This window comes from Camarhynchus parvulus, chromosome 23 (genome assembly GCF_901933205.1).
Source record: "Camarhynchus parvulus chromosome 23, STF_HiC, whole genome shotgun sequence".
Lineage (NCBI taxonomy): Eukaryota > Metazoa > Chordata > Aves > Passeriformes > Thraupidae > Camarhynchus > Camarhynchus parvulus.
The window spans coordinates 1,365,972-1,378,042 of NC_044593.1; the positions used below are offsets into that span (position 1 = coordinate 1,365,972).

The 12,071-nt window shown below is 56.3% G+C and overlaps 1 protein-coding gene across 1 annotated transcript; it reads left to right on the forward strand.

The window, feature by feature from the left end:
* Positions 1-376: 376 nt before the first annotated feature.
* On the forward strand, positions 377-9,802 carry HEYL (hes related family bHLH transcription factor with YRPW motif like). The gene is made up of 6 exons (XM_030964767.1): positions 377-431; positions 1,234-1,314; positions 4,812-4,878; positions 5,215-5,298; positions 5,754-5,835; positions 7,244-9,802. The coding sequence occupies exons 2-6, from the start codon at positions 1,235-1,237 to the stop codon at positions 7,912-7,914; spliced, it is 984 nt and encodes a 327-aa protein (XP_030820627.1). The 5' UTR covers positions 377-431; position 1,234; the 3' UTR covers positions 7,915-9,802.
* The last annotated feature ends 2,269 nt before the right edge of the window (positions 9,803-12,071 follow it).

The following is a 12,071-nucleotide window of genomic DNA, read 5'->3' on the forward strand; positions in this document are numbered from 1 at the left end:
TAGGGAGAGCACCCCGGGAGGCCACGGGAGACGGGCGGCTTGGCTGGCCCGAGCGGCGACGGGCTCTTATCGCCGCCACGGTCTCTGCAGAAGGGCTTTGGGAAACCCACGTGCTGCCAGATCTCAGCGCTGATTATTTTCTTCAAAATAAAAGGCATTATTTTCGTACTGGGAACCTCCACTTCAGCGCTCTCCCTCCTCCCCTCTCTCTGTCTCTCTCCCACACGCACACGTTTTTGCTGCCTTGGGGGATTTTAGCAGCAGCAGGGCTCTGAAAAACAGATTCCTGCCGGAGCAGGGAAAGGGAGATGCTTGCTCGGTGCTGGGCTGTGGGTTAAAGTTTCCAGCATTGTGGAAAAAGACCAGAAAACAGCGATTCATCCCAGCGTTACAAAGCCTAAAGTTGGGCTTCGGCCGTTTTGTGTCGCAGGGTAGGTGTCAAACGCCCTGGCAGCGCCGGGAGCTGGCACTTGAGGAGGCTCCAAGGCTGTGGGAGCGTGGCAGGGAGCCGAGCTCCCGGTGGCACCAGACCCGGCCCGAGCGCGGTGCCACCGCTGCCACCCGGCCCTCGCCGGTGGCCGCCGATTGATCCCGGCCCCTTTTGAGCGGCGTCCCCGAACCGAACGAGCCGCTCTCCATCCGAACCCCGAGCCCCGCGCCGAGCCGGGCAGACATGTGTGTGCGTGTGGGGCTGGATGTTGATTTTTCCCTGAAACAACTCAAGGCTTTATCAGTCCCATCTCTTTCCCACGGTTTTCTGTTGCCAGTGAGGTCACTGGTCCCTTTAAACTGGGGCTGAGGCCAATGTGCAGCGGGTGGAAGGGGGGCCGTGGGCAGGAGCGGGGGGGACATGAGACGGTTCACACAGACTGTTCCTTTTACAGGAAGACTTGGGATTTCGACCAGCGAGCGGGAGGAGGCGGCGGGGCGAGGAGGGGGGGGACCCTGGGAACCGGGGAGCGCCGGCGCGGCCGCGTAATCCGTCACTCCCGGGAGATGGTGGCTCATTAACCCATTACCCGGGAGGTGGGGACGTGCCGGGAGGGAGCCAGGCAAGGAGAGCCGCGGGTGGGAGAGGCACAGCGGGCAGGGGAGGAGCCGCGCGGGGCCGGAGCGGCGGAGCCCGGGCAGGGACGGAGCGCTGCCCCGAGCGCGGCGGGCAAGGACGGCGGCGGCCACCGGGGCCACGCGTGGGGCAACCTCGGCGAGCCCAGCGGCCTCTCCCCGTGCCAGGATGAAGCGGCTCTGCGAGGAGAGCTCGTCCGACACGGAGTCTGACGGCACCATCGACGTGGGCCGGGAGGAGGAGTACAGGTGAGGGCAGGCTCCGTCCCACGCGGGGTTTTGGGGTAAAAAAAACCCCAAACCCCAGCACTGCTCCCCGCGAGCTGCTCGGGGCGGCAGCGCTCGGTGCTTGCCGGGGCACGGCACGGGAGGGTACCGGGGCTGCCACGGCTGCACCGGGCACGGCACCGGGTCTGGCACGGCTGCCGGGGCACAGCAAGGGAGGGCACCGGGACTGCCACGGGTGCACCGGGCACAGCAAGGAAGGGCACCGGGGCTGCCACGGGAGGGCATCGGCGCTGCCACCGCCGCACCGGGAGTCCCTCGCACCTCGCTTAACCCCTCGAGGTCCGGCTGGTCCAGCGAGGACCGGCAGGATGACCCCAGAGTGCCGGCCAGGGCTGGTGCTAGCCATGGGGCTGACCCCGCAAGGAAACCCAAGTGGCCATACAAGTGTTAAAGCTGCGCTAGGAGCTTCAGGAGAATCCCAGCAAAGGTGGCTTCTCCTGCCAGGTGGGAAAAGGGCAGTGGGACCCGTTCTGGTCTCTGCACCCTGAGATGGGGCAGCCCCCCAGAGCAGAGGCACCCACACCCCTGCGCTCCGGCAACCCGAGGGCTCCCCGGGAATGTGGAAGAAACGAGAGGTTTTGTGTGAGAAAAACGCTTCTGCCGTGCTGATGCATCGGTAAGGCAGCAGCTGGGGCTGTGATGTGTTGGGGAAGGGCTGCCCTGGTGCCCCTCGGCAGCGCTGTTCTCAGGCTCTGTCCCATCGCTGCTGAGCTGCATTTCGGCTCTGGGGCTTTGCTGTTTGTGAGGGAATGGTGAGGACAGGAGCCATGTGTGGTTCCCCAGGCGATGCCCTCAGGCTCCCCTGGCACCGGGCATCCCAGGCTGGGTCAGCCCTCCCAGGCTCCGAGGGTGCAGACAGCACAGGGGTTGAAGGAAAGGCTCTGTTATTTGTTCCCATCCAAAAATCAGCTGCTTTTGAGCTCTTGTTTCAGTAGCCAAGTGTTTCCTCTCCCTCAGCGTCCAGTGAGGCCTTGGATTAATTCATTCCCTCTTGCTCTTTGGTATCCTGAGTGGAGAAACTGCCTGGCTGGTGCCAAGCTCAGCTTCTCATGGGACTAAATTCATGAACCTGCTTCTGATACAGTCGCAGCAGAGTCGGGCACGTCTTACACAAAATGTCCTGCAGAAATTCCCTGAGCCCTTATGCGTTTCCAAGTGCATCAATATTTAAGCTGCTTTCCTGCTGCAGCTGAAATGTATCCCACCTCTTCACATCAGTGCAGCACAGAGTCCATCGGACCCTGAGGGATAACATACTGGAATTGTCACAGTATTTTATTTTGATGGCCAGTAATGATGAACTTTTAATCTCTCTCCGGTGCTGCTAATGTGTTTGCCTTCTCGAGCCAGTGGTGGAACCAGGCTGGCTGTGATCTGGTGATATTTGTATAGGTGGATGTTGTTCCTCATGCCACGCAAATCTACGGCCAAAAGAGCTGTTCCTGCCCTGCTGAGGGCACACCCTGAGTAATGCCATCCTGCATGGGATGCTGGTGCACCCAGAAAAATCAAACATTTCCAGGTGGGGAGTGAGGAGGAGGAGGAGTGATTAGAGCAGAGAGAGGCTGCCTGCCTGGCTGGGGTTCCCAGCCCATTACCCATCGGTTGGGTGGTTTGGGCAAACCAGTTTCCCTGTAGTGAGGGGATGAGTCACGCCGGGTGTGAGGCTTGGATCAGTGTGTGGAGCAGTTTAGGCTGCGGGGTCACTGCAGAAGTGCAAGATCTGCTCAGTTCACAGCCAAAGCTGTGCTGCGGGTGAAAAACCAAGCAAAGAGCAATGCAGGAATTTTAATCACTGGAGAATAGACTCACACTATCTTCTGTGTGGTTCAAATCCACCAGATGTATTTTTAAAGTACATTTTGCAGTGAGATGGGTGTTGATATCCACATCTGGACCTGAAGCTCACCAAGAGCAAAGCATTCAGACAGCTCTACAAAGAGAGTTTCAAAAATCCCTATTCCTCTTTGGGTGCCTATTTTGCATTTCCAGGTGAATTCAGCACCTACCCCCTGCACCTAAAACACCCTGGTGTCCATACAGAGCCCGTTTTCACACCAGAATTGCTAATTTTCTATGTGTCTGTGTAGCTGGCGACTCGTGTTAGTACTTGTGGAGCCAGCCAGCACCTCTGCCCAGAGAGAGCCCACCCAGCAGACATTCAAATAGGGGACCTGTATGGAGATGAGCAGAGCAGGCAGTAGAAGAACGTGTTATTGTGTAAAACCACTTCTGAAAGCTCCTCGCTTGGGCCTATTTTTAATAGGCTGCTCTGGGCTGGCTCGCTGCAGACAGCACTGTCTGTGCAGGAAAATCCTTAATAGACTCTTATTAAAATGCTTCGTCAAACTGAAAAACATTTGGGTTGGGGTGAACCCAAGTGCCCCTTTTCCAGATCTGGGTGTCTGACACCAGCTCTGCTCCCTGCGGGCGGGCCGGGGCTGTGTTCACATCCCTGCTCCGAGTTTCGTAAGGCACAGGAACAGCCCCGAGCCAGCTGCCCTTTGCAGAGGGACAAACCCTGCTTGGGGGAGGTGGGAGGTGGCCCAGCCAGCCTCATCCCCCTCCTCAGCCTCGGGGTTCTTGCTGCAGGGAGTTTCCCACGCCTGGTTATCCGTGGTTATGGAGACTTCACCTCCATGGGGACCTTAGGGTTGAACTTTGCCTCCCTCTGAGTGTCTTGTGCTGACCTTTGGTGCTTTTAGCCAGGCAGGCACGGGGTGCTTTGTGAGGCCCTGTTCCTTAGATTGTCCCCACGATGTCCCTCATCCCCTGAGCAGAGCTGTGAGCCAGCAGGAGGGTCCCTGCTCTGTCACCTCCTGCCAGGTGTCCTCCCTGCCCCTCTCTGAGCGGTTCAGGGGCGTCCGTGAGTTCAGAACATCCCAGCCCACCCCGAAAATTGCGGTTTGGGAAGCGACTACTCTGGGAAGCCCTCAGAAACCACATCAGTGCCATCACTGGCCTCACCCTGAGGAGCAGCCAGCCCTCCCTGGGTGGGAGCTGGGATCCCAGGGCTCAGATCCCTCCTGCTATCGCGGCTCCGGGATGCAAAGCCCTGCAGACAGGGCAGGCTCAGACACGAGAGACGGGAGGTTCACACATGGAGGAGAAAAGGCCATGACTCCAGAGCTCAGATCGCTGCTTTTCCAGCCCTGTGGAGATGCCATCACAGGCTGGGATGGAAGAATTGTGCCTGGGAGAGGATGGACAGTTTGGTGCAGAAATCTGTCCCAGGCTGGTGGGAGATTCTCAGAGGGGAGAGAGTGGGATTCAAGTCTCTGCTTTGCTCCCCCATCCCCAATTCCTGAGCTCTGTGTTGTGGGTAAAAATGAGATGGGAACCACAGAAGACATTTTTTGGGGTGGGGGAGGAAACTGCAGATGGCAGACGTGTGTAGAACATATGTGCAACAGAGGTTGCTCTCCAGGCAGAAATGATCCCCTCTCCTTCCTTTCCAGCCATGTTTCCAGGTCTGTCTCTCCCACCACGACATCTCAGATACAAGCCAGGAAGAAGAGGAGAGGGGTGAGTGTTCTTTATGATGATCAGGGCAGTTGTGTGCCCTGGTCAGGCTGGTCCTGTGTGCACTGGGGGGCTGTTGGCCTGTCCTTACTGTTAAAATCACCTTTACACTGCTCCTGCTCCACCTCCTGCAGAACTCTCCCAAAAAGCCAATTGGCAGAAAAGGGGAGAGCAATTTCAACTGGGCTTACCACACCAGCCCACGTTTCTCCACCCAACTTCTGCACCCCAAAACATTGACACACACAACCCTTCCAAAGCACCTGGAGGGCTTTAGACCTGTGAGCTGTGGCTGTAAGTGACTGTGGTTCCTTCTGTCTGCTTGGGAATCTCCCACAGATCATCGAGAAGCGGCGCCGCGACCGCATCAACAGCAGCCTCTCGGAGCTGCGGCGCCTGGTGCCCACGGCCTTCGAGAAGCAGGTGTGTGTTTGGGTTTGGGAGAGCCCCTGGTGCCCCCTGGGAGGCTGCAGGATTTGGGGTACAGCCCCCAGAATGAGGCAGTCTGGAGCAAGGCTTTGCCTTTCTTATCCTCCTCACTGCGGGGAGTAAGTAGGTGGTGGAAATGGGGTGGTGAAATGATATTAACAAATATTCAGGGGCCCTGGGGAGGATCAAATCGATCTAGGAAGTGTTTTGCAGATATGAGGAAGCACGGAAATGGGGGGTTTTCAATCTGCATCGGGAAGGAGCTCTTTTTTTCTGCTCACTTGATGTGAAAAACAGAGCCCTGGTGGATGCCCTGGGCCATTCTGAGCACTCCTGGGCTTCAGGGGGGTTTCAGGGTGGAAATCATTGGTCAGACCTTGGCTCCTGAGAGGCACAAAGCCCTGGACCATAAAATGACAAATGGCTTTTCCTTTCTGCTCCCAACACAGGGGTCTTCCAAGCTGGAGAAGGCAGAAATTCTGCAAATGACAGTGGATCACTTAAAAATGCTTCACGCCACAGGAGGAGCAGGTAAGAGGTGCTCTTATGAGCACAAGGGTGAGGTGAACATGCAAACCTGGAAGGAAAATTCCCCACTGGAATTTGGGGAGCTGCCTCCAGCCAGCTCTGCCTGCTTCCCAAGGGAAATAAATACCTTTTGAGGGAGGGCAGATGGGCATTTTCCTACAGATGGGTCAGCATCCCATGCCTCCGTTTGGGAGACTGGGGTATGTGGGATGCTGAACCCCCAGCCCCACAGGGACAGCACTGTTGGTGTCACACCCCCTGCTAAAAGCTGTTTTGCCAGAGACTCATTTATTCCTGCTCAGAAATGGAGCCTGCTTCCAGAAAAACCATATTAAACTCTTTACCTCCTCCCTGGGATACATTTCCTGCGGAGGCTGAATTCTGCATGAGGACTCTGCAAATAAACAAGGCTTTTTTTCCCTTTCTGTTTTTTTTTTTTGTCTGTGTGTCTCTTGGTTGTTATAAGAAGAGAGAGGGAGCCCTGTGCAAAATCCAACAAAGGTCTCATTTGTACTGAGACCTCAGTACAGACCCTCTGTCCTGTTCCAGTTAACAGGATGGAGATCACAGCTCCAGTAAAGAAGCCTCTGGCTTGCTTACCGACCAGTTTTGGCTTGCTGGGGACATTGCTGGCATCCAGGCTTTGGTTCAGGGCTGTAACTTGGTCTGGAACATTTGTTTAGATATTCAGTTTGACTGCACTGCAACAAAGGGCTGCATTGTCACGAGAGACCCCATCAAGCACAGTGGTCCAGCACTTCACTGTGCTGTGACATTCTCTGCTTTATTGCTTATGGTCTCATGAAGTTGCAAGTTGGGAGCAGAAGCCTGAAAATCAGCGGTTGGCTGCTGGTTTCTGTGGCTTTGAGCTTTCTCAGCCCTGCTGCTTTGGTTCTGACACTGCTTTAAAGGGAGTGTAAATTTTGGGAGCCAGGCAGAGGGAATTGGTGCCCAGCTGTGTGTTGAGGAGACACTGTCCTGAGTGGAATATCCCACTGGCAAAGGGAAGTGGTGCTCAGCATTGAGGAGACACTGTCCTGAGTGGAATATCCCACTGGCAAAGGCAGCCCAATCTAGCCCACAGCCACATCTCCAGCATCACTGGTAGAATCCAATAGGAAAAAACCCTTCCTTCCTGAGCACAGCTAGTGAAACCTCCTTGTGGTCTCACAGCAGTGAGAGGCTCCCTGACCCTGGCAGGTTTATCCCTCTGAGATAACCGCAGATGCCTCTCTCATGCACGCAAACGTCCAGTCCCCTGGGACACCCACTTGGCTGCCTGCTTCAGGAATATCACACGGCAGCAAAGTGCCTCAAGTGAGATACACAGTGCATTAGAGAGGGTACTGAAATCCAAGCACATTCCTGAGCTCTGCACGGTTTTACTGTCACCCACATCCTCTCCCTCCAGGCTTCCTGGATGCCCGGGCTCTGGCCGTGGATTACAGAAGCATCGGCTTCCGCGAGTGTCTCACCGAAGTTGTCAGGTACCTGGGCATCCTCGAGGGCCAAAACGCTGCCGACCCCATCCGGCTGCGACTCCTCTCCCACCTGAATAATTACGTGGCAGAAATGGAGCCTTCACCCGTGGCCACCTCCCTGCTGCCCATCCAGAGCTGGCCCTGGTCGTTCCTGCATGGCGCCGCCGGGCCTGTGCAGATGCCCAGGAGGGAGGCTGCTCCCGCTGCTCCGCTTGTTTTGACTGCATCTTCCCTGCCTTACCCCAGCCCTGCAGTGAGGCCGGCCCCTCTCCGCCGTGCCCCCGGTGAGATGCTGCCCTCCCGCCGCAGCTTCCTGGCCAGCAGGATGGGCTCCTCCAGCCGGAGGGCCCGTGGTGCTGGCTCGGCCGCAGCCGTGCCAGCCGTGCCCAGGATGGCATCACCAGCGGGAGCACTGAGAGAGGGCTCATCCAAGAGCAGCCAAATCGCCACATTCCTCTTCTCCCCGGCCTCTGCTGGCATCCCTGTGCCGCCAGCTTACGCGGCACCTCCCGCCTTGGGCGCTGCCGCGCAGGGACCAGGGATCAGGGTTGGGACATCCAGGATCTGCCGCTCCTGGGCGACGGAAATCGGGGCTTTCTGACCCTCCCTCGCCCTCCGGAGACAGGAGTTCTTCAGTGTTCATCACCCACAGGGCTGAGAACAAACTCGGTTGAAAAGGCATCTTCCCTGCTTTGCAGAAGCCAAGGATCCATAGAGAAAATTCTCTCTGCTCTTGCCTCCCTCCTTGCGCTGCCCTCCTCGCCTCACCGTCACACATCCTCTCCCTCGTGATGCCTGCAAACGTAAATCACGTCCAGTTCCATGCACTTGTCTGCACCAGGCCACGCTCCAGACCCTTCTGAATACGAGGGAGGGGGCACACGCAGACCCCAGCCCCGTTCCTCCTCCAGCAAACCCCTCTGCAGAACCCAGCCTCGCTCTCCTTTGGAAAAGAGCCAGCCTTGAAATACTGACTTTATTTCCCCGGGGACTCGGAGCTGCCAGCCAGACTTGCTCGTGCCGATTCCCTGCGACGCATCCCCCAGCTGCAGCGCCTAATTTTGGTGTGCTGGGATGGACACAGCTCACACCCCGTGCCCAGCACTGCTGGCACCCTCGAGGCAGGCTCCAGCCCCCCCAGCTCCCGAAGAGAACCGGCTGCCTGCTAATCCCTGTGCTTTCCTCTCTGCATTACCAGCTTTTCCCACTTATGTGCCCTTAAGGTGGAGTGAGGCAGCGGCTTAGCAGGGCTCGTTCCCGCAGCCCGGCTGAGATCCTGCCGTGGCTGCAGGGCCTGTGCTGGGGTTCCAGCACAAACCGTGCTGGAGCAGCCGGCCAGGCTGCCTGGGCACGGCCCCTGCCCCACACCGAGGTGTGAAGAGGTGAGACAGAGGATTTCAAAAGGACGCCTGTCACCAAGGGGAAGGCTCTGACTGCCAAAGTGAGAAGAAAATGCCTTTCCTTCTGCCAGCCTCCCTGCTGGAGCTGTCTCTCCTCCACCCCCTGCTGAACAGCTGTGACTGCAAAGGGGGAAAATGGGTTGGAGCAGCCTGAATTTGAAGTGCCTCCCTTGTTCTCCCTGAGCTCAGCATCCCTCACCCTCCCCTCCCACGATGTCTCTGTTTTCTTTCTCCAGCACTATGTTTGGGTCTCACACCTCTCATCCCCCTCCCTGGGCCGGGACCAAAACCCACTGAGGTGTCACTGCACTTGTCCTGAGTCCTGAGAGCTCTCCCTGCCTTGCCCCGTGTGCCCCATGATGACTGTCACAGCAGATCACACCTCTGCTCCAGCAGCTGGCCTCCCCTCCCCTCCTCTTTGGGCAGAAAGAACAGAAGCTTGAAGCTTTCAAGCCACCCTGTGCCACATCCCATGGTGGCAGGGCAGGGTGGTGTCCCAGTGCTCCCCCTCACCTGAACTGCTCCCTGCATTTGTGCCTTGTCTTGCTGGGATACACGTGCAGAATATTCTGGACCCAGCTGCATGCCCAACCCTTGCCCACCTCCACAGCACTCCGACGTGGAAAGAGAGAAGAGGTCAGTGCAAAGCAAGGTAAAAAAGAGGGAGAAGATCTCTTTTGAATGGGAGAAACTCTTCCCATGCCTCAGGTCAGAGGTGCAGCCGGTTGGGCTGTGTGGATGAGCTGTTGTTTTCCTTCCTGCAGATGGTATCTGCCATATGCATGTCAATGTATGTATCTGCCATTGTTTGGGAAGTGAGTCCCTCCCAGCTGTTTTGGTGGAAGTCATCACACTTAACACACAGAAATGCCTCTGCTGCTTCTCACCCTTGTCCTCAAGTGCCGGAATCAGCCAGGAACAACTTATTCCCTTTTAATAAAGTCACAGGAGGGAAATCCCGTGGGGCCTGGCTGTTCCTGCAGCTGGTTTGTGCACTAGAGCTCACGGCCTCACTTTACACTGTGCAGTGCTCTTAGATTCACGAGCTGTGACATCAGCAAAGGTGTCAAATAAAGTCTTTCAAACCCCGGTCCTGGTTGTGCAATGTAGTGTTGAAGTGAATCTGCTCATCCAGCCTGCCTGGATCACGGAAGGGACCTGTGAAGGTCATTGGTGAGTAATTTTGTGCCAGGTTTTGATCCCTGAAAAGCTTAAAAAAAAAAAAAGGAAAGATGCAGCTTTTAATGTGACATACTCTCTGATTTTTTTATAGCTCTTGGTCATTCTGGCCCCAAGACTTTTTACTTTGGAAAACGAGTCAGAATCAGAGGGTATGCACCAAGATTTGCCCTGAGATTGGCAATAGGAGAAATAATTTCATTTAATGTTTACAAGAGTGTCAGGGAAGAGATGGGGTCTGGCAGAGCCTTGCAGCCAGACTGAGGGCTCGCCCTGGTCTCCTGACCCTTTGCAGCCAGGACCAGAATAACCCCTGTGGCATCTCGCTGTGGGGAAATGCTTTGGATTAAACAAAGAGCCGCAGCTGAGAGCCTGTCTCTGTTTTGAGGAAAAGACCAGTAAATGATCCCTCTTCGTGAAGGATGCTTGGGAGAATTTTACTGGGGAATGGTGGGAATTCAACTTCCTTTCCCATAACTCCTTCTCGCTGCAAAATGCCTTTCAAAACCGCCCATAAATCCCTTCCTTAAGTGCTGTGCGGGGAATTGCTGGAAGGGAGCAACTGCAGCTGTGATGGAGTAATGCAGCATCCGTCTGGGAGCGGGGAGAAACTTCAAGAGCAATAATGGGGCTATTGATGACGGCTGGTCCCGCTGGTGCCTGGGCTGCCCTGACCCGGCTGGAGGTGGCGGTGGGAGCTCAGTGCTCTGCTATGGCCTCGGCCAGAGACAGGAACCAAAACCAAATTCCCCTCCGTGGGAGGCAGCCACACAAACCGGCCCCGCGGGCTACAGGGCTAAAACAAAACAGAGACAGTGGAAAAAAAGAAAAAATAAAAAAACTCAAACCCACTTCCTGATCTCTGTGGATCAAACGGGAGCCGGGGTGGGTGGAAGGGCATCGGTTCAGGCCTGTGGGGTTTTCTCCCCACAGCAACACGGTGATTACTGAGCAGTAGCTCGGGACTGCAGCTTCATTTTATCTTTTTTCCCCCAGGGTTTTCTTTAGCCTAAACCCTAATACATCCTGGCAGCTTTTGATCTACCCTGCCGGGGAAATCCCCGAACTCTTGGTGCACTCCCTTCATCCTTGTTCTTAAGGCAAAAAAATCGTGATGGAGAAGGCTGTGGGAAGGCGTGGGCAGCTCGGTGGCACAGCGGTGTTTAACAAGGCTCCCACCCAACACGGAAAAAACCAGGGTCCAGATGAACGAGCTTGGAGGGGACAGGGACACTCCCAGGCTGTGGGAGATCTGCTGTGCAGCAGGTGCTGCAGGAGCCAGCCCTGCTCTCCCAAATTCCCCTGCATGACAAACATGGCTTATCTCAGCCCTGCTGCTGGCTGCCCTGGGTGAAATGTTCTCCCTCCTCCCTGCTCGTGGAGCAATCCCGCCCTGCCATCTGCTGGTGAAATCCTAAAGCCGAGGAGAAACCCTAAACCTGGGGGCAGCATTTGGAGGAAAACCTGCCATCTGTGCTGAGAATTGGCTGATCTTTCAGGGTGACCATCAAGGACTGAGGCACAGCTCAGACACACGGTGGCACAGCAGCTTGGGAGGCCTCTGGATGATGGATGGGTCACCCACCAGCGCCGTCGATGGGCATGGATTGGCCAGATAAAGCCATTAACAGATGTCCCCTCTGCTCCAGGCGCTGCTGAAGGTGCTGAGAGGGACAGCTGGGAGGATCTCAGGTATCTTAGGTCACCAGGAGCACCTGCACTCGTGTGCTGAGGGCACCAAGAGCAGGGGGTCCCTGGGGCAGTTTTGTACCCCCAGCCTGTCAGTCCGTGTGGGGAGTGAAAAGGATCGAGCAGGACACAGGACTGTGGCTGTCTGCACCGAGTCCCCTGGGAGGGAGCACAAATGTCACTGAATATGTTTCAAATCAGAGCCACAGCGGCTGCTGCAGCCAAAGGGCGTTTTATGTGGAAACATGCTCTTCGAGCTGGGCTGTGTTTTGACTTTAGCTGTCAAAGCAGGAGCTGAACACTTCCACAGCGACATGCCTGTGTCATGTCCCTGGTTTCCCAGCGGAGGAGGTGCCAGCTGTGAAGGACCGAGCACAAAACAGCGGCAGGTGTGATCCCACCAGTGTGGCCTCGCAGCACCCTCAGCTGTTGGGAGAACGATGAGAGCAGGAGGAGGTGGATTTGTGTCATTCGCGTTTTTCAAGACAGA